Raw genomic sequence first — 22,237 nt, 5'->3', positions numbered from 1 at the left:
TAAACAGCACCCTGGTAGGCTTCTGCAGCCTCACTCTACCCATAATATCAAAGTTATTTTTGATAAGGCCGAAAATGAATGAAACGAATATTGAATGAATGTGTTTCAAACTGTTTGCTTGGAATGATTTGTACAGTACCTACTGAATCTCTCTATCTGACTGCGCATGAGAGCGCATCCGAATCAGTCAGAAAATACATAATACCGTAAAGTGTTGTGTACTGGCACGTACAAATTCAGGAGGAGGCTGAAGCACGGATGGCTTGACTGCGTTTTGCAAGCTACGGGTAGACGTCTAGATTGGATCAAATTATTCCACACTTTTTCTTTGTGTTTGTATGATTCCATTGCGCCACAGACAGAAGGACCGCTTTCCCCCCAGTGCGTAAGTGAACCACATTTTTTGGTGATCTATTGAGTGGAGGCAAGTTAATTTTTGACCTAACTTCTGAGTTCTTGGATTACTTGGTGGGGGGCCAAGGGAACTGGCAATGGGAGCGTTTGCTGTGCCTCGTACATTTTTACAGCCTGATGCCAAGGGACAACAACAACATGGGAAGCGGTAGTAGTCGTGGAAAGAAGGTTGCACCTGGGAGTGTCAACGAGATAAACGCATTCAAAGGAGATGACAACACAGTCCATGTTTCGAAAGAGGAAAATCACTTGTTCAAACCATTGAATATACACAAATTGACGAACTTCAATCAGTCACGAAACATAACGCAACAACTAGACTGCCACAGTGAAGGACACGACTCGGAATGTTCAGCAGAAGATGATGACGTTGATGTGGAACTGGACCGGGTTCTAGAGGAATATGACAATCGGGAATTGCGTTCCAAAAGGAAAACTTTTGAAAAGACGCTTTTAATCGGGTCAGACACGTATGGATTCTGTAATTCCAGACGGGTCCACAATGAAAGCGATTTCAATTCAACCCCTCACTTGCAGAGTTCTGAGTTGTCGGAAGGGACGGGGGCACATTGTCCATATAACGGTTCTGTAGGAGTCATCAACAAGGACAAGCATGTCTTTCACCACATTTCCAAAGATACACAGATTCAGTTCCCAAGCGCCACTCAGGAAAATGTAAGAATATTATTTTAGCTCATTCTGATCAGTGGTGATGGACGAGCATAATCAAATTGACAGCATTTGATTTATTATTTCCTGTTATATAAAATGTTAAAATTACTTAACCAATGGCATTGGTAACTGATTACATTTTTGTATTGTAAAGTTTTCTGCAAACCATATACAGTGCTTTCAGAAAGAATTCACACCCCTAGACAAATGTCGTGTTACTAAACGGGATTAAAATGGATTGAACTGTCATTTTCTGTGTGAATGATCTACAGACAATTCACTGCAATGTCAAAGTGGAAGAAATGTTTTTATTAGATTTTTTATTAATAGAAAATATAATCTAATATATTTTGATTAGATAAGTATTCAACCCCCTGAGTCAATACGTGTTACAATCATATCTGGCAGCGATTACAGCTGTGAGTCCTGGGAAAATCTCAAAGAACTTTGCACACCTAGATTGAACAACATTGACAAATATTTGTCAAGCTCTGTCAAGTTGGTTGTTGATCATTGCTAGACAGAATTTGTTTCTAATTTACTTCGCCACTATGGCCTATTTATTGCCTTACCTCCTTACTTCATTTGCACACACTGTATACAGATTTTCTATTGTGTTATTGAATGTACGTTTGTTTATTCCATGTGTTGTTGTTTTTGTTGCACTGCTTTGATTTGTCTTGGCCAGGTCACAGTTGTAAATGAGAACTTTTTCTCAACTGGCCTACCTGGTTAAATAAATGTGAAATAAATAAAAAAATATATAGATATATTATTTTCAAGTATTGCCATAGATTTCCAAGACGATTTAATTAAGTCAAAACTGTAACTAGGCCATTCAGGAACATTCAATGACGTCTTGGTAAACAACTCTAGTGTATATTTGGCCTTGTGTTTTAGGTTATTGTCCTGCTGAACAGCGAATTTGTCTCCCAGTGTCTGTTGGAAAGCAGACTGAACCAGGTCTTCCTCTGACTTTGCCTGTGCTTTGCTCTATTCCGTTTCTTTTTATCCTAGAAACTCCGTAGTTCTTGCCGATGACAAGCATACTCATAACATGATGCAGGCACCACAATTCATGAAAATATGAAGAGTGGTACTCAGTGATGTGTTGGATTGGATTTGCCCCAAATATAACACTTTGTATTCAGGACAAAAAGTACATTTCTTAGCCATTTTTTTTGCAGTATGACTTTAGTGCCTTATTGCAAACAGGATGCAATGTTTGGATAATTTGTATTATGTACAGGCATCCTTCTTTTCATTCTGTAATTTATGTTAGTATTGTGGATGAACTACAATGCTGTTGATCCATCCTCAGTTATCTCCTATCACAGCCATTAAACTCTGACATTGGCCTCATGGTGAAATCCCTGAGGGGTTTCCTTTCTCTTTAGGAAAGGTGCCTGTATCTTTGTTGTGACTGGGTGCATGGATACACCATCATGCTGAAAGGGATATTCAAAGTCTGCTTTTTTTTACCCATCTACTAAAAAGGTGCCCTTTGCGAACCATAGGAAAACCTCCTTGGTCTTTGTGGTTGAATCTGTGCTTGAAATTCACCAGTCGACTTAGGGACATTACATATAATTGTATGTGTGTGGTACAGAGATGAGGTAGTCATTTAAAAATCATGTTAAACACTATTTTTGCACACAGAGTGAGTCAATACAACTTATTATGTGACTTGTTAAATCTGAAATCTGTAACTTTTTGGGCGACCCGACCAAATTCACATGGAAAGTGTGTTATGGATCTGTCATTCTCATTGAAAATAAGTTTATGAAACGGTAGATCTGTTCTGTGTGTGCTATTTCTATTCTTCCCATTCTTAAGTTTAGTTTTTGCATCTTTTACTTGCAGTTTTGTACACTAGCTGTAAATACAATATTTTTGATTATTGGAAATATATTTCACAGCAGTTTAGATGGCACAATGATTCTCTACACTACACATGCTTGTTTTGTCACATAGACTGAAATTAGGCAAACTATTAGAATTTTAGCAACCAGGATATGGCAGAAAAATTTCAGCATATTGCACCTTTAAGCACATTTTTACTCCTGAACTCATCTAGCCTTGCTGTAACAAAAGGATTGAATACTTATAGACTCAAGACATTTCAGCTATTCATTTTTTATTCATTTGTAAACATTTCTAAAACATAATTCCACTTCGACATTATGGGGTATTGTTTGTAGATCAGTGAAACAAAATCTAAATGTTATCCATTTTAATTTGAGGCTGTAACACAACAAAATGTGGAAAAAGTCAAGGGGTGTGAATACTTTCTGAAGGGACTGTATGGTGTTCTCTGACAACTCTATTGTCAAAACTCTCAACAGGACTTCTTGACAAAGGGAACTTGGGTGGAATCAGTGCCTCGCTCAGAATCAGACTCGTAAGTAACTGCTGATCGGGCAAGATCAAATTCACCTTGAGCATAACAAAATACCAAACCTTTGGGCAGATCAGATTAGTTACATGTCAGCAAACCACTTGCAAACAACTGCTTTATTGTGGCAAATTTATGTAGATACTTTTCAACATGAGAATATGCTATAAAAAAGATGATGATTAAATATTGAATTACACTTTGAAATTATTGTGGAATAGGCCTAGGCTATATTGCCTCTATGGTGCACATTACACACTGACTGTATCCATTACGCATCACAATTTGGTCCAAAGTTTCATCTATAAAACTATTGCTTTAATCTAGGCCTATTTCTGAAACTGTCTCTTGTGAGTCAATTTCTTGTTATAACAATTTCTGACATATCTCTCTGTTCCTTCCCAGAGTCCCTGATGATAGCCATGGCCCCTCTCTTTCCACTCCCGTTATCCTGTATGATGGATCAGAAGTGGACCTGATGGAGACCATAGAGAGAGAGTTTAGTTGACCCCACAGGAGAGACTGGTGGCAACCTGCTCACATTTCCTGCATTCACTTTTGGAGAAGCACATTGCTCATTTTAAAGATGTACTATATTGCTCAAATTCGAATAGTTCTCCTCATTTCAGTTTATGTGTCAAAACAAGCAAGTTTAGTGTAAGGAATCATTGTACCATCTAAATCGCTGTGAAATATATTTACGATAACCAAAAATATAGTATTTTCAGCTGTTTGAAGCTGGTGTACAAAACCGCAAGAAAAAGACGCAAAAACTGGGAAGCATAGAAGCATAGAAGCATAGAATTGGAGCACATAGAACAGATCTACCACTCCATAGACTTGCTTCTGATGACAATAACAGATCTATGACACAAATTTCTATGTGAATTTGGTCGGGTCCACCCAAAATGCAGGACAACTTTTGAACCAAAGAGTTGTTGTTTTTTTGTTATGAATCGATGATAGGTGCTGTAGCAGTCAGTTGAAAATACTGCATTTGCAGCACCATGCAGGGCACCCACCACCAACTAATTTACTAAACTATGAATTTTCTCCATGGTTTTGTCTCTCAATGGCTAATAGACAGAACCATCAATTTCCATGTGGAATTCAACATCAAATCGGACCACAAAAATGCTGAAGGAACAATTCTTTCCACGGTCTTATAAATATTTGTCATTGAGCAATGTACTTGTGGTTTTGTATTCTTACTGTTGCATAACGTTAGAGTAAAAGAGCTGAAGGACGTTGCACTCATTTCCACAAGGCTTATGGGCATGCTATACTAGTAGAAGAAAAGTCATATTTGTTCTCTCCATGCCTACTTTTGAAAGGTATGTGCTAGGTTTGTGTATTTATGTTTCATTTCCTGACCACAGATCCTGCGGTCTTTCCACCCTTCCTCAGAAGGAATATACAGCAGCAGTGGTGATTTTAAAGTTCAAATATTGACTGGCCAAACTCAATCAACAAAGCTCATATGCATCAAAACCAGTACACTACACTGGCAACACATTGAATGCACTTATAACCAATCCCAGAAATTAGTTTTGAGCCACATACACAAACTTTATAACTTTTGGGTTACGATCAGTGTATGGCTACTTCCCATATCTTTAGCTCTTTGCACAGAAGGCCGCTGTAGTCGAGTATACTGTTATGGAATAAACTAGCTAGTCATCGCTCTGCAATATAACAACACGTTGCATGTCTGCCTGCCTGTTACAAAATAACCCAGTTAACAATATGCAACATTTATAACGATATTGCTTCGCTTCATCTATTGCACAGTTAGTTCGGATATGATATATTGTTGTGACAGGAAATAACAGATTTGCATGCAAATCACTTGGATATTGGTGGCGCTCCGCCCCACCTGCCTCACGTGATGCATCGGCAGCAGGATTTTAGAGGAGCTCGATGTGGCCCCTTTTTTGGCAACTCACTTTCCACTGAAAGAGAGAAATCCAGTCACAGATCTTCAGTTCTACTACCCCACTGTGGTGAGATACAGGAATTGCATCTGCACACATATCCATTTACACGCAATATATTGAATTGGAACAGTGATATATGTGTTGAATTTAGCTATGTCCCATTCACAATGTGATATTTCAATAGTGGCTTCATTTCAGATTGTGAAATTCACTCCCTCAATGGTTGAGGTTTGCAATGTAATATTTCGTAGTAAATGATGGCCAACAGGATGTACTAAATACTGTTTATTACATCTGTCCTCTTGTATTTCAATCTGCTTATATGTTCTAATAATGAAAATGAACATTTTACAACACAGATTTACATAGTCCATAAATCCCAAGTAGGATGAACTTCAGAGTGGTGCAGCTGTCTAAGGCACTGCATCTCAGTGCTAGAAGCATCACTACAGTCCCTGGTTTGATTTCAGGCTGTTTCACAACCAGCTGTGATTGGGAGCCCCATAGGGCAGTGCACAATTGGCCCAGCATCGTTAGGGTTTAGCCGGGGTAGGCCGTCATTGTAAATAAGAATTTGTTCTTAACTGACTTGCCTAGTTAAACAAAACATTTAAATGATTTATTATACCTCACATGGAAAGATTTGAATAAATAAATAAACTAGCTATGGCTATTATATTGTATTGATGTCAATTTAATTTATTAATATACATGCATGATTTATTAAGAGAGAGAGTCTTAGTTGACCCAGTTGAATGAATCTCAAAGAAACAAAAACTCCTAGATTTATAATAGTGTAATTGCCATGTCACGCTGTAATGTGTTAGTACATACAGACATAATGGGTGCATTCCTCTGCCTAGGTGTTGCTGATGCCTGCCAGATCTTAGAATGCCTGGATAGGTATTTAACGTATTAGCTAACCACATCGTATGTTATAACAATCTGTTAGTCGATGACACAGTCGTTGACGTGGCACTCAACCATTGGTTGATGCATGCAACATCTGAGCAGGGGAACAGCCTACTCTGGCACATGTTAAGGGACCCAGTTCTATTCTGGCTCGGAGTTCGTTATGGAATGCATAGCATGGCATTGAGTTGGAACAGCGTTTGCAAAACCAATGAAATTACTTGGTAGGAGGATAGGATACTGAGATACCTGTCTCATATAAGAGTATATTAGATAGGGAAGTGTTACTTTCTATTTGGACTGGTTACAACCCTTACCCTCATCATCAGATATATTATAAGTCTAGAAATAAGGCACAGATAGTTTGAGTATACAGTGCATTTGGAAAGTACTCCTTGATTATTTCCACATTTTGTTACGTTAGCCTTTTTTTTAAAATTATCCTTAGCAATCTACACACAATACCACATAAAGACAAAGCGAAAGAGGTTTTTAGACATTTTTGCAAATGTAAAAAAACACAAAAAATACCTTATTTACATAAATATATAGACCATTTAACATGAGATTCAAAATTGAGCTCAGGTGCATCCTGTTTCCATTGATCATCCTTGTTTCTGCAAATTAATTGTAGTCCACCTGTGGTAAATTCAATTGACTGGATATCATTTGGAAAGGCACACATCTGTCTATATAAGGTCCCACAGTTGACAGTGCATGTCAGGAAAAGAAACCAAGCCATGAGGTCAAAGGAATTGTCCATAGAGCTCCAAGACAGGATTGTGTCGAGGCAGATCTGGAGAAGGGTACCAAAACATTTCTGAAGCATTGAATGTCCCTAAGAACACAGTGGCCTACAACATTCTTAAATGGAAGAAGTTTGGAACCACCAAGACTCTCCCTAGAGCTGGCCGCCCAGCCAAACTGAACAATCGGGGAGAAGGGCCTTGGTCAGAGAGGTGACCAAGAACCCGATGGTCACTGACAGAGTTCCACAGTTCTCTCTGTGAAGAAGGGAGAACCTTCCAGAAGGACAACAATCTCTGCAGCACATCACCAATGAGGCCATTAAGGTAGAGTGGCCAGACGGAAGCCACTCCTCAGTAAAAGGCACATGACAGCCCACTTGGAGTTTGGCACCTAAGTTTGGCACCTAAAGCACCTAAAGGACTCTGACTATGAGAAACAAGATTCTCTGGTCTGATGAAACCAAGATCGAACTCTTTGGCCTGAAGGCCAAGCATCACATCTGGAGGAAACCCGGCACCATCCCTACGGTGAAGCATGGTGCTGGCAGCATCTTACCTTGGGGATGTTTTTCAGATGCAGGGACTGGGAGACTGGTCAGGATCGAGGGAAAGATGAACGGAGAAAAGTGTGATCCTTGATTTTTAAAAACCTGCTCCAGAGTGCTCAGGTCCTCAGACTGGGGCGAAGGTTCCCCTTCCAACAGGACAATGACCCTAAGCACACAGCCAAGCCAGTGGCTCCGGGACAAGTCTCTGAATGTCCTCGAGTGGCCCAGCCAGAGCCCGGACTTGAACCCTGCAGCGATGCTCTCAATCTAACCTAACCGATGCTCCCAATCTAACCTGACAGAGCTTGAGAGGATCTGCAGAAAATAATCGGAGGAACTTCCCAAATACAGGTGTGCCAAGCTTGTAGCTTCATACCCAAGAAGACTCGAGGCTGTAATCCATGCCAAAGGTGCTTCAACAAAGTACTGAGTGAAGGGTCTGAATACTTATGAAACTGTGATATCTCCCTTTTTTATTTTTAATACATGTACAAACATTTCTACAAACCTGATTTTGCTTTGTCATTATGGGGTAATGTGTGTAGATTGAGGAGGGGAAAAAACTATTTAATCAATTTTAGAATAAAGCTGTAATGTAACAAATGTTGAAAAAGTCAAAAAGTCAATGGGTCTGAATACTTTCCGAATGCACTGCATATACATTCAAATAGCATTGAGTACATAAAACACATTTGCGGTGCTTTTTAAAAGTCTGAAGGGATATTCTACAATGATCATTCCTCCATCTCTCCTCTTCTTTCCGGTATTGGAGGTAAATATTCCTCCTCTTCCTCTGGCGGAGGCACAGGGGGTGGGGTGGGGCACTTACTAAGCTTCCTGCTCACCCTGGCATACATTGGATTCCAGCCCCTGTCACTCAAACCATCCTCTACCTCCTCCACAAATGAGAGAGGGCTTGTCAGGTCAAGCCCCTCCCCCGGGTCTGTGCCTGTAGTTTTTATTGGCTCATTGTCAGGCAGTGTGGTTGCGCTCAATTGCTGGACCAGTTCATCTATGATCTCATAGTCTGGGCTTGCCAGGTCCGATGGCATTGTTACCATGGTTGTGTCATCGTCAGGCTGTGTGGTTGATTTGTGGACCAGTTCAGCTATGGTTTGATAGCCTGGGGTTGTCAGGTCCACTTCCACAGAGGGATCATCAGGTGTGAGCTCCCCAAAGATCTCATAGGTGTGCTCGGGTCGGACCCCCAGGGAAGGCCCCTGGTCCTCACCCTCCACCTGACCATCTTCTTCAAGCTGAGCGATAAAGTTAGAGCTGAATTCTGCAGGGGCCTCCAGGAAGTCAAGGTTGTTCACGATGGGGATATTGAGGGCGTCAGTGTCATTCACAATGTGGATGTCGACAGGTTCAAGGCTGTTCACAATGGGGGCATCCACAGATGCAAGGGTGTCTATGATGAGGGGATCCACGATGGGGGCATCCAGCACCAGGGTGTGAAGAACATTCATGACGGGTGTTTCCAGGGTGTCCCCTGAATAGACAGGTGGGGGTGCGGACTCGAGGGGGCTGTCATCTTCCACCACGGATATCGGGGCTGGTATAGAGTGGAGCTCGGGTGTGAAGTTCAGGACGTCCCTCAGGTCACCTACAAGGTGAGAAAATAAGAAAATAATAGAGGAGAGTCACTTAACCTGAAGCTTAGCCAAAGAGAGATTGAGCCCCATTATTTTCTGCCTGTGGCTATGGAACCCTGACCTGTTCACCGGATGTGTTATCTTGTCCGGACCTGCTGTTTTCGACTCTCTCGCTACCGCACCTGCTGTCTCTAACTCTGAATGACCGGCTATGAAAAGCCAACTGACATTTACTCCTGAGGTGCTGACCTGTTGCACACTCTACAAGCCATGTGATTATTATTATTCGACCCTGCTGGTCATCTATGAACGTTTGAACATCTTGGCCATGTACTGTTATAATCTCCACCCGGCACAGGCAGAAGAGGACTGGCCACCCCTCAGAGCCTGGTTCCTCTCTGGGTGTCTTCTCAGGTTCCTGCCTTTTTTGCTAGCCACCGTGCTTCTACACCTGCATTGCTTGCTGTTTGGGGGTTTAGGATGGATTCCTGTATAGCACTTTGTGACATCTGCTGATGTAAAAAGGGCTTTATAAATATATTTGATTTGATTGATTGGTTGATAGTTTGAGAAGTGCACATGGGTGATTTGAGGTAGCCTACCGATGTCGACGGTGGTGGGGGGGGAAGGAGATATTGTCATCATGGCCACAGAGGTTCCGTTGGCCATCTGCAAGACACCTAGAGAATCACCTGCAGGACATCAAAACACACCTGTAATACTCACCAACTACTCACCAAACGTGTGTGAAAGACACATGGGAGAAATGCGTAGGGAGATACAGAGAGAGTGATGAAGGCAGTACCTTGCTGATCTGGCGCCACCCTGCGGCTCCTCCCGGGTTTGAACCTGATGCCATCCTGCTCAGCAGGAAGCTGCTCTGAGACACGTTCTTCAGGTATGTGACTGAAATCTAACCAGGGAGGAGATGAAAACAGAACACACACTGTAAGACAACCCTTCTAGCAGATCTAGAGGAAGCCTCGCTTACGGCTGAAATTATAAACACAGAGGTGTAACAGTTTGATTTCCCACCTCTCTCGTTTTTTCTGATGTCATTGATCATGGGGTTCACCCTGGCGGCCAGGGCGTCCTCCAACTTTACCTGTCAATCAAAAACACTCAGGTAATGACATCACAGTGTACTGGGTTCATCATTTCGCTGTCATTGGTCTCAAGCCAAAGTACTCTCAAAAGGATTCCATCCACCGCATCCCTCCCTCCCTTCTCTCTTCAACCCTTTGATCCATTCTACAACTTCCTTGCTTCCTCCCTTCCTCCGTATCTCACTACCTCCTCTCTTACTGACTTCTGTGTAACCCTGGTCAGGACATAGCTGCCGTCATTGTTGTTGCTTGTCTTGTCTCTCACCACTCTCATCAGCTGTGACTGGGTTCTCCCCACCTCCCCACCACCGTCCTGAAGCTCAAAGGATTGCCTGTGGAACACAACACAAACTAGAGAATCCGAACAAGTACAACAGATATCTACTGATGCTACTGATTCAAAGAATGTGGTACACTCCCCAATATTCAACAATGCATGAAAAAGCATTTACTTTTAGAGTCAAGTGCAGAAACAATAAATGGTTCACCATTAGCTAATGCATATCAGCAACAGTATCTATAAACAGTATATAAAGTGATTATTTGCTGGTAACAGACCTGTATTTATAGGTGTGTTCATGATATACTAGCACTCACACTTTGGTGCTATCAAATCACTGTTTGAAGGTGTTGGATTCTGGCATGAAATATACTTATTCATGTTACCAAACTAGAACCTATTGATTACTTTACACATATAAGAAATGTACATGTCAAAACAAATCCCAGTTTATTGGTCACATACACATGATTAGCAGATGTTACGGTGGGTAAAGCGAAATATTTGCTCTTCTTGCTCTGACAGTGCTGTAATATCTAACAAGTAATATCTAACCAATTAAACAATATATACCCAATACACACAAATGAATTCATTAAGACTATATACATATATGGATGAGCGATGTCAGAGCATAATGGACTAAGATACAGTAGAATAGTATAGAAAACAGTATATACATGTGACTAAGATACCATAGAAGTATAGAATACAGTATATACATATGAGATGAGTAATGCCAGATATGTAAACATTATTAAAGTGACTAGTGTTCCATTCCTTAAAGTGGCCAGGGATTTCTAGTCTATGCCTATAGGCAGCAGCCTCTAATGTGTTAGTGATGGCTGTTTAACAGTCTGATGGCCTTGATATAGAAGCTGTTTTTCAGTCTCTCGGTCCCAGCTTTGATGCACCTGTACTGACCTCGCCTTCTGGATGATATCGTGGCTCGGGTGGTTGATGTCCTTGATTATCTTTTTGGCCTTCCTGTGACATCGGGTGGTGTAGGTGTCCTGGAGTGCAGGTAGTTTGTCATCTGGAGAGCCTTGCGGTTGCGGGTGGTGCAGTTGCCGTACCAGGTGGTGATACAGCACGACAGGATGCTTTCAATTGTACATCTGTAAAAGTTTGTGAGGGTTTTAGGTGACAAGCCAAATTTCTTTATCCTCCTGAGGTTGAAGAGGCTCTGTTGCACCTTCACCACACTGTCTGCGTGGGTGGTCCATTTCAGTTTGTCAGTGATGTGTACGCCAAGGAACTTGAAGCTTTCCACCTTCTCCACTGCAGTCCCGTCGATGTAGATAAGAGAGTACCCTCTGCTGTTTCCTGAAGTCCAAGATCATCTCCTTTGTTATGTTGACGTTGAGTGAGAGGCTGTTTTCCAGGCACCACAGAGCCCTCACCTCCTCCCTGTAGACTGTCTTGTCATCGTTGGTAATCAAGCCCACTACTGTTGTGTCGTTGGCAAACTTGATGACTGAGTTGGAGGCGTCCTTGGCCACACAGTCATGGGTGAACAGGGAGTACAGGAGGGGGCTGAGTACGCACCCCTGTGGGGCCCCAGTGTTGAGGATTAGCAGAGTGGAGGTGATGTTTCCTGCCTCCCCCACCTGGGGGGCGGCGGGTCAGGAAGTCCAGGACCCAGTTGCTCAGGGCGGTGTTCAGACCCAGGGCCTCAAGCTTAATGATGCACTTGGAGGGTACTATGGTGTTGAATGCTGAGCTATAGTCAATAATTCTTACAATAATAATTATTGCATTCTTACATAGGTATTCCTCGTGTCCAGGTGGGATAGGGCAGTGTGTAGAGTGATGGCGATTGCATCATCTGTGGGTCAATTGGGGCGGTAAGCAAATTAAAGTGTGTCTAGGGTGGCAGGTAAGGGAGAGGTGATATGATCCTTGTCTAGTCTCTGAAAGCACTTCATGATGACAGAGGTGAGTGCTACGGGCGATAGTCATTAATTTCAGTGCAAAGAATTTGTTTAGCCTGTCCGGAAGCAAGACATTGGTCTCTGGTTAGGGTAGGTTTTAATAGTCACAGTGGGTACTACATCTCCTACACACTTCCTTATAAACTCAGTCACCGTGTATGCGTCTAGATTATTTTCGCAAGCTACCCAGAACATATCCCAGTCCACGTGATCAAAACAATCCTGAAGCGTGGATTCCAATTGGTCAGACCAGCGTTGAATAGTTCTTAGCATGGGTACTTCCTGTTTGAGTTCCTGCCTATAGGAAGGGAGGAGCAAGATGGAGTCGTGGTTCAGATTTGCCCGAAAGGAGGGCGGGGGAGGAATTCCGGAAGTTTGAATAGCTATGGTCGAGAGTCTTAGCAGGGCAAGTAGTACAGTCGATATGTTGATAGAACTTCGGCAGCCTAGTCCTCAAAGTTGCTTTGTTAAAATTCCCAGCTACAATAAATGCAGCCTCAGGATATGTGGCTTCATAAAGTCCAGTGAAGCTCTCTGACGGCTGTCATGGTATCGGCTTCAGGAGGGAGGTAAACGTCCGTGGTAATGACGGAGCAGAATTATCTTGGGAGATAATATGGTCGGCATTTGATTGTGAGGTATTCAAGGTTGGGTGAACAAAATTACTTGAGATCCTGTATGTTCCTTTAATTACACCATGAGTCGTTAATCATGAAACACACCCCTCTGCCCATCTGCTTCCCAGAGAGATATTTATTCCTGTCTGCGTAATGTACGGAGAATCCTGTCGGCTTTACCGTCTCCGACAGAGTATCCCGAGAGAGCCATGTTTCCACGAAACAAAGTATGTTACAGGCCCCAATGTCCCTCTGGAAAAAAATCCTGGCATTAGCGAGTAATATACTAGGAAGCGGTGGGTGGTGTGCGTGCCTCCTAAATCGAACCAGCAGGCTCACTTAAGTGCCTCTCCTCCGCAGGCAATGTTTTTTAATTGGCCTCTGGAATAAGTTCAATTGCTCTGGGGAGAGTGAACAAAGTATCTGCTCCAGGGAAGTCGTATTCCTGGTCGTAATGCTGCTAGTTCTAGTGAGTTACCGCCACTCAAATATCCAATAGTCTGGGATTGAATCCCAGAACAACAGCAAAAGTATCTATATCCGCAGTAAAACAAGTCCTATGTCGATATAACCTGAAAGGCCGCTCAGCAAGGAAGAAGCCACTGCTCCAAAACTGCCATAAAAAACGACAGACTACGGTTTTCAACTGCACATGGGGACAAAGTTCGTACTTTTTGGAGAATTGTCCTCTGGTCTGATGAATCAAAAATAGAACTGTTTGGCCATAATGACCATTATTATGTTTGGAGGAAAAAGGGGGAGGCTTGCAAGCCAAAGAACACCATCCCAACCATGAAGCACGGGGTGGCAGCATCATGTTGTGGGGGTGCTTTGCTGCAGGAGGTAGGAAAAGTATGTGGATATATTGAAGCAACATCTCAAGACATCAGTCAGGAAGTCGCAAATTGGTCTTCCAAATGGATAATGACCCCAAGCATACTTCCAAAGTTGTGGCAAACTGGCTCAAGGACAACAAAGTCAAGGTATTGGAGTGGTCATCACAAAGCCCTGACCTAAATCCTATAGAAAATGTGTAGGCAGAACTGAAAAAGTGTGTGCGAGCAAGGAGGCTTACAAACCTGACACCAGCTCTGTCAGGAGGAATGGGCCAAAATTCACCCAACTTATTGTGGGAAGCTTGTGGAAGGCTACCCAAAACATTTGACCCAAGTTAAACAATTTAAAGGCAATGCTACCAAATACTAATTGAGTGTATGTAAACTTCTGACCCACTGGGAATGTGATGAAAGAAATAATAGCTGAAATAAATCTGCCACGCCCTGGTCTTAGTATTTTGTGTTTTCTTTCTTTATTTGGTCAGGCCAGGGTGTGACATGGGTTTATTTTGTGGTGTGTTTTTGTATTGGGGTTTTTCGTAGGTTTTAGGATTGTGGCTTAGTGGGGTTTTCTAGCATAGTCTATAGCTGTCTGAATTGGTTCTCAATCAGAGGCAGGTGATTATCGTTGTCTCTGATTGGGAACCATATTTAGGCAGCCATATTCTTTGAGTGTTTGGGGGGTGATTGTTCCTGTCTCTGTGTTAGTTTGCACCAGTTTAGGCTGTATAGGTTTTCACTGTCCGTTTTTTGTATTGTTCGCTTTTCATCATCATCATCATCATCATCATCATCATCATCATCATCGTCATTATTAAACATGTATGAAAATGACCACGCTGCATTTTGGTCCGACTCTCCTTTGACGGAAGAAAACCGTAACAAAATCTCTACTATTATTCTGAAATGTCACATTCTTAAAATAAAGTGGTGATCCCAACTGACCTAAAACGGGGAATTTTTACTAGGATTAAATGTCAGGAATTGTGAAAAACTGAGTTTAAATGTATTTGGCTAAGGTGTACGCAAAATTTCAACTTCAACTGTATATATTCTCATATGTGTGTTCTGCTGTAGCCTACATTGATTTATTTTACTTGAACTCGGACTCGGGAGAGACGAACATTCAAGGAGGGGACACCTAGTCATAAGTACTGTATATGCTTGTGTGTCTTGTGTCTGCAGATGAAGCACCCAGTGGGTGAATAAACTTGGTTTAAGCTTTTTCTAGTCATCTGTTTGAGTTTTTACTCTGTTTGTTCAGAACCTTACAAAAGTATGTATATTCTCTCTTGCTCGGAAAAGAAAGATTGAGAGTGAAGCAGAGTGGAGTTTTTCACCGGTGGGGTCGGTCTGTACATTATGTACGGTATTTGAAGTGTGTCGTTTCGTAATGTAGAGAGAAGAGAAGAGAGAGTCATATGCCTCATACCACAGGAATTCCCGAAGCCACCAAACCTGAACGTTCTGTCTGTCTGGAATGTCTGTGTGTGTGTGTGTGTGTGTGTGTGCGCGCGCGTGTGTGTGCATGCGTGCGTTTGAGATAGACAGACATATTTTGGTTTATGATTATCTACAAGACAAAAGACAATACGGCATTCAAAGACAATGTCTCAGGTGTAGAGTATCATGACATTGATCAAGCATACATTGATAATGATCCATAAGTACACTCAAATCAAAATCAAATCAAACTTCATTTGTCACATGCGCCGAATACAGAAAGTGTAGACTTTATGTGAATTGCTTACTTACAAGCCCTTAACCAACAGTGCAGTTCAAGAAGAAGAAAATATTTACCAAGTAGACTAAAATAAAAAGTAATACAATAAGAGTAACAATAACGAGGCTATATACATGGGGCACCGGTACCGAGTCAGTGTGCGGGGGTACAGACTAGTTAAGGTAATCTGTACATGCAGGTAGGAGCGAAGTGAGTAACAATGCATAGGTAACAAACAAACAGTGAGTAGCAGCAGTATACACAGGGAGGGGGGATCAATGTAAATTGTCCGCTGACGATTTTATGAATTGTTCAGCAGTCTTATGGCTTGGGGGTAGAAACTGTTGAGAAGCCTTTTGGTCCTAGACTTGGTCCTAGACTTGGCCCTCCTCTTGCCTTAACCATGTACCAGAAAAAACGGTCAGTAACTTTGGTGACTGGAGTCTCTGACAATTTTATGGGCTTTCCTCTGACACCGCCTATCATATAGCTCCTTAGATGGCAGGAAGTTTGGCCCCAGTGATGTACTGGGCCATTTGCACTACCCTCTGTAGCGCCTTATGGTCAGATGCCAAGCAGTTGCCATACCAGGCGGTGATGCAACTGGTCAGGATGCTGTCGATGGTGCAGCTGTAGATCCTTTTGAGGATCTGGGGACCCATTCCTAATCTTTTCAGTCTCCTGAGGGAAAAAGGTTTTGTCGTGACCTCTTCACGACTGTCTTGGTGTGTTTGGACCATGATAGTTTGTTGGTGATGTGGACACCAAGGAACTTGAAACTCTTGACCCGCTCCACTACAGCCTCGTCAATGTTAATGGGAGCCTGTTCGGCCCGCCTTTTCCCGTAGTCCACGATCAGCTCCTTAGTCTTGCTCACATTGAGGGAGGGGTTGTTGTCCTGGCACCACACTGCCAGTTCTCTGACCTCCTCCCTAGAGGCTGTCTCATTGTTGTCGGTGATCAGGCATACCACTGTTGTGTTGTCAGCAAACTTAATGATGGGGTTGGAGTCGTGTTTGGCCACGCAGTCGTGGGTGAACAGGGAATACAGGTGGGGCTAAGTACACACCCCTGAGGGGCCACGTGTTAAGGATGGCAGACATGTTGTTGCCTACTCTTACCACCTGGGGGCGGCCCGTCAGGAAGTCCAGTTGCAGAGGGAGGTATTTAGTCCCAGAGTCCTTAGCTTAGTGATGAGCTTCGTTGGCATTATGGTGTTGAACGCTGAGCTGTAGTCAATGAACAGCATTCTCACATAGGTGTTCCCTTTGTCCAGGTGAGAAAGGGCAGTGTGGAGTGCGATAGAGATTGCATCATCTGTGGATCTGTTGGGGGCGGTATGCGAATTGGAGTGGGTCTAGGGTGTCCGGGAGGATGCTGTTGATGTGAGCCATGATCAGCCTTTCAAAGCACTTCATGGCTACCGACGTGAGTGCCACGGGGCGGTAATAATTTAAGCAGGTTACCTTTGCTTCCTTGGGCACAGGGACTATGGTGGTCTGCTTGAAACATGTAGGTATTACAGACTCGGTCAGGAAGAGGTTGAAAATGGCAGTGAAGACACTTGACAATTGGTCCGCGCATGCTTTAAGTACACGTCCTGGTAATCATTCTGGCGCAGCGGCTTTGTGATTTTTTATCTGTTTAAAGGTTTTGTTCACATTGGCTACCGAGAGCATCACACAATCATCCAGAACAGCTAGTGCTCTCGTGCATGCTTCAGTGTTGCTTGCCCAGAAGCCAGCATAAAAGGAAATTGCTCATCTGGTAGGCTTGCGTCACTGGGCAGCTCGTGTCTGGGTTTCCCTTTGTAGTCCGTAATAGTTTTCAAGCCCTGCCACATCCGACGAGAGTCAGAGCTGGTGTAGTAGGATTCAATCTTAATCCTGTATTGACGCTTTGCTTGTTTGATGGTTCGTCTGAGGGCATAGTGGGATTTCTTATAAGCGTCCGGATTAGTCTCACGCTCTTTGAAAGTGGCAGCTCTAGCCTTTAGCTCGATGCGGATGTTGCCTGTAATCCATGGCCACTGTGAGTATTCCTACATATACAACAGGTACATTACTTTTCTAGTCATGGTTTAGATGTAAAATTACTCTCTCCTTAGCCACAGTTGTTGGGACAAAGTCTTCTAGAATCTCAGAAAGAGTTGGAATTTTAACCTGAGGCCGTGGTGTACTGTATGGAGGGATGAACTAGTTGTAGTCTGGAGAACTGAGCTCCATGCACGTTTCAAAATGTTTCAAAATGTTTCATACATTTACCTACACCTCATTCCTGTAAGCATGCCATATAGGTTCTTGTACAGTTATCATACATACTGTATGTAGCTTCTTAATTTGAGCCAGTTTGCTACAGCAGGAAAAAAATCCTGCTGCTATAGGAATTGTGAATTATTAAGTGGATTATAATTCATTTACATGTTTGTAGGAGTATATATATATATTTCGTAAGGGAAAAACAAGTCTGAAATTTCAAAGTGAATATTTTTAAAGCTCAAATACACTACACATTTTACATTTCATGCATTGCAGTAAAGTTATCCTGCTACAGGGTGATCAAATTAAGATCCTACATCTGTAGGCGTCAAATACTTTCTATAATGGAACAAAATAAGAATGTTATAAAATGAATCTATCACTGACCTTCCACAGATAGTGCAGAGGGCCAGGAGGATGATGGAGAGGAGGAGGAAGAGCAGAGAGAAAACAACGACCTCTATAGAGAATGATTTCGACACTGACACTGCCCATGACTCCATGAACTCTCCCACCGGCGCCATGGCAACTGCTGCTGTAAGGGGAAACAGTGAGTGAGAGAGGTGGAGAGAAAGAGAGAGAGTTTGTGGGTGCATACATGCTTTCAGAGTGTGCTTGGGTGAAATAAAAGCGTTGGCTCATCTACTGAAAGGAGTGTTTAGTTTGTGCATAGTTGTGAATGATGGTGTCAATTTGTACTTTTATGGTTACATGATCAAAGAGAAGTTGACAAAACAAAGCATAGCACACATTTGTGCACCGAGAGGATTAATCTACTTACTCATTGAAAGATAATTCAAGAGAGTTCATGTATGCACTTATTATTACAGTATAGGATTGAACTCTTTGTATATTCCCAGCCCTGCCTGCACCCATGTCTGCTTAAGGAAGTGTAGGCTGCTTGCTTATTAACCACTTGAGGGTGAGGGGATCTGGTTATGCCCTTACAGTAGATGGTAAGTTAGTAAAAATGTTGCTCCTATCTTATGCAAAACAGTGAGGGATTTCTATTGCTGGCAGTATTGATCACCGATATTTATCAAAAAATATTAGAACATTAGAATAATGCACACATGCAGACAGACAGTCAGACAGACAGACAGACAGACAGACAGACAGACAGACAGACAGACAGACAGACAGACAGACAGACAGACAGACAGACAGACAGACAGACAGACAGACAGACAGACAGACAGACAGACAGACAGACAGACAGACAGACAGACAGACAGACAGACAGACAGACAGACAGACATCACTTACTGTACTTAAAAACCGAATTATCAACAAGTGTGCAAAACATTCTACGAAAAGTAAAACATTGAAATAGAAACAGTGAAACAAAAGAAAACGGACATACACTGTGTACAAAACATTAGGAACACCTGCTCTTTCCATGACGTAGACAGACTGACCAGGTGAATCCAGAGGAAAGCTATATGATCCCTTATTGATATCACTTTTTAAATCCACTTCAATCAGTGTAGATGAAGGGAAGGTGACAGGTTAAAGAAGGATTTTTAAGCCTTGAGGCCATTGAGACATGGATTGTGTATGTCTGCCATTCAGAGGGTGAATAGGCAAGACTACAGATTTAAGTGCTTTTGAACAGGGTATGGTAGTAGGTGCAGGCACACCGGTTTGAGTGTGTCAAGAACCGTAACGCAGCTGTTTTTTTTTACACTCAACAGTTTCCCGTCTGTATCAAGAATGGTCCATCACCCAAAGGACATCATGATATGACATGTTCATTCAGTATATGGCTTCTACAGATAGCTTGTTACATATTGAATAGGAAACAGTATTTCATATAAAAAAGGATTTACCTTCCATTCTGTGTTCTCTGAAACACTTTCACCTGTTTGGAGAGGTCTCACTGCCACTGCCAATCAATGACCCGTTGATTTGAGCCAATCAAAATGGGCTGGTGTTGATTGAAAAGCATTTAGATACAAACCTGTGCTCATAAAAATGCATGTGCTAATTCTACTGCTCACTCTGTACTTGATGCGGCCTACACGTTGTTCAAACAATTCAAATTATATTTTGAAATGTAACTTTTTCTTTCAGGTAACCCATGAGCAAATACTGTAGTCCTAATGTACAAACACACATTCACACACACACACACACACTGTATGCTTGCACAAAGGAGCAGGTTGTTTTGACCACACCTGAAAACACACTCTAAGAACAGTGTCAATGAACAGGCTTCTCCTGCTGCCTAAGACTTAGACTGTAGCCTATGGCAAATTGGGTTGTTAATATAAGTGGAAATGGAAGTTTCTACATTCTGCAGTTTATTCATTGACAGCCTTGAACACACAGGACAGAGGGCAAGTACTGAACAGTGATCCTATGTTTGTGTTATATGGTCATTAATGACTTTCACTGTACAGGTGTTGAAGGCTTTAATACTGAAATACACACTATCTTTCTCCTTTGAAAGGCTCTTGTGTTGTTTTTTGTGTGTATTGTGGTCTGGGAATTGGGATCAAGCCATTTTTGTTGTTCTTGTACAATACTGTGACAAGGGATTAGTATACAATGATATCAAACTGGCAGCTATTTTAGCAGTGCACAGCAGCCCCCAACTGATGGTTAACCCTTGATCAGCGATGCATAGTGTGTTGTGACCCCAGCTGTGTGTGTCACTGAGATGAAAGCGAGAAAAGAGATGAGAAAGACCACTTAATACATTGAAGGAGAGAAAGGAGAAGATAAACACTTAGCAGATGGTAGATATTGTGTATGACAGTGTGAGGAGTTTAAAAATGAAAACAAGCATATACAGTATTCATGGAGTATATACAGTATTCGGGCAAAGGCCCACAAGCACACACACACACAGGTGGAAATAAACAAGTACTCACAAAGTAAAGAATTTTGCAGGGTCGGACAGCTGACCTTGTCACAGACGGTCAACAGACAGCAACACCTTCTCACCCAAATGTACCATGTCAATATGGCACACCACAGCCACCACCTCTCTCCCTCTGTCGCTGTCTCTGTCTCTCTCTCTGTCTGTCTCTGTCACTGTCTCTGTCTGTCTCTGTCTCTCTCTCTGTCTGTCTCTCTCTGTCTGTCTCTGTCTCTCTCTGTTATCTTGTCACTGATCTCGGTTAGCATTAAGCAGCAAGTAACTTTGGAACTTTACTTCCTCATTCTCTCTCTCCCCACCTCTTTCTTTCTCTCTCTTTCTCGCTTGATGTGACACACATCACAGCAAAACGGAAACATTCGCGGAATAATAGCTAAGATTCCCATTCAGTTCCAGTCACGGTTTTATCTAACATTAGGATGATGACATCCTCATTAGGATGATGACATTCAAAGAATGTTTTTGAGAACAAAATGTTGTTGTTTTTTCTTCAGAAAATGTTTTCAATTAAATATCTTCGGAATGTTCTCCTTACATTCACTTACATTCACTAAAATGTTTTGCACAACATTTGGAGCGACTGCCTCAGAACATTCCTCGTACTTTCTCAGTAGGTTTTCAGGTAATGTAATAGCACAATGTACTAGTAATGTTTTTAGGTCATACTGCCGCAACAAAATGTCAGAACAATGGAAATGGAAAACACTAAATCTGTCCAGTTGTGATGACGTTCTTACAATGTTTGAATCAGGGTGCACAAAACATTACCTCAATGTTCCCAGAATGATAAAATTACATTTTGAACAGTCCATGGTGGTTTCTTTTTCCGTGTGTTACCTTACTGTTGAGGAAGTTAGTTGTACAACACTCCATGTAGAAACACATATGGCACTTATTTGGAATCACATGACAATGTACAAACATACAGTAGTTTCACTGTATTTTGTTGTTAGCCGCAAGCAGAGATCAAACCTGGGAGCTTTTGAGTGTTATCCTTGGAATGAAACCACTGGTCCACTGGGACTTTTACTCTGACTTCTAGAATGTGGTTATCCAAAAGAGAGGATAACTAAATCTAGAAAAAGAAGTGTCTTTTATTATTTCTTACTCTACCAAGTTTGTAGGTAAAATACAAGTCAGTACATCCCAAGTTTACAGTATATAAAGAAGATTGGTAGAGTACAAAATAATAGAGATAACGTATTTTTCTAACGTATTTTCCGGGTTTGGCTGACAGGGATGTCCTTGTCCCATTGTGCTGTAGTGACTCCTGTGGTGTGGTGGACCGGGCACATGCACGCTGACATGGTTACCAGGTGTACAGTGTTTCCTCTGACACATTGGTGTGGCTGGCTTCTGGGTTAAGCGGGCAGTGTG

General features: G+C 42.2%; 2 protein-coding genes across 3 annotated transcripts; one reads left to right on the top strand and one right to left on the bottom strand.

The window, feature by feature from the left end:
* The first annotated feature begins 238 nt into the window (after positions 1-238).
* LOC109894377 (uncharacterized) lies at positions 239-6,094 on the top strand. The gene is made up of 3 exons (XM_020487825.2): positions 239-1,089; positions 3,432-3,487; positions 3,887-6,094. The coding sequence occupies exons 1-3, from the start codon at positions 532-534 to the stop codon at positions 3,987-3,989; spliced, it is 717 nt and encodes a 238-aa protein (XP_020343414.1). The 5' UTR covers positions 239-531; the 3' UTR covers positions 3,990-6,094.
* On the bottom strand, positions 5,689-21,133 carry LOC109894378 (uncharacterized). 2 transcript variants are annotated; one of them, XM_020487827.2, is made up of 7 exons: positions 20,853-21,133; positions 18,364-18,508; positions 10,594-10,660; positions 10,258-10,327; positions 10,028-10,135; positions 9,825-9,914; positions 5,689-9,233 (listed from the first exon to the last, which is right to left on the bottom strand). In XM_020487827.2, exons 2-7 carry the CDS (start codon positions 18,498-18,500, stop codon positions 8,362-8,364), a joined length of 1,344 nt encoding a protein of 447 aa, XP_020343416.1. In that variant the 5' UTR covers positions 18,501-18,508; positions 20,853-21,133; the 3' UTR covers positions 5,689-8,361. The 2 variants fall into 2 exon arrangements, with proteins under 2 accessions (XP_020343416.1, XP_031684632.1); XM_031828772.1 differs by having other exon boundaries at positions 18,364-18,511; positions 20,853-21,131.
* Positions 21,134-22,237: the final 1,104 nt, after the last annotated feature.

This window comes from Oncorhynchus kisutch, linkage group LG7 (genome assembly GCF_002021735.2).
Source record: "Oncorhynchus kisutch isolate 150728-3 linkage group LG7, Okis_V2, whole genome shotgun sequence".
NCBI classification, from domain to species: domain Eukaryota; kingdom Metazoa; phylum Chordata; class Actinopteri; order Salmoniformes; family Salmonidae; genus Oncorhynchus; species Oncorhynchus kisutch.
The sequence above is the reverse complement of the archived record's forward strand: the minus strand, read 5'-3'. Positions and strand labels throughout refer to the sequence as shown.

Bases quoted from the DNA above. Each gene is read 5' to 3' on its own strand.
- LOC109894377 (XM_020487825.2), top strand. From the start codon at position 532: ATGCCAAGGGACAACAACAACATGGGAAGCGGTAGTAGTCGTGGAAAG. The intron at 1,090-3,431 runs GTAAGAATATTA...AACTCTCAACAG, and splicing joins CAAGCGCCACTCAGGAAAAT to GACTTCTTGACAAAGGGAAC. The intron at 3,488-3,886 runs GTAAGTAACTGC...GTTCCTTCCCAG, and splicing joins CCTCGCTCAGAATCAGACTC to AGTCCCTGATGATAGCCATG.
- LOC109894378 (XM_020487827.2), bottom strand. From the start codon at position 18,500: ATGGCGCCGGTGGGAGAGTTCATGGAGTCATGGGCAGTGTCAGTGTCG. The intron at 10,661-18,363 runs GTCAGTGATAGA...TGTGTTCCACAG, and splicing joins CTCTGCACTATCTGTGGAAG to GCAATCCTTTGAGCTTCAGG. The intron at 9,234-9,824 runs GTAGGCTACCTC...CTCACCTTGTAG, and splicing joins CCCCACCACCGTCGACATCG to GTGACCTGAGGGACGTCCTG.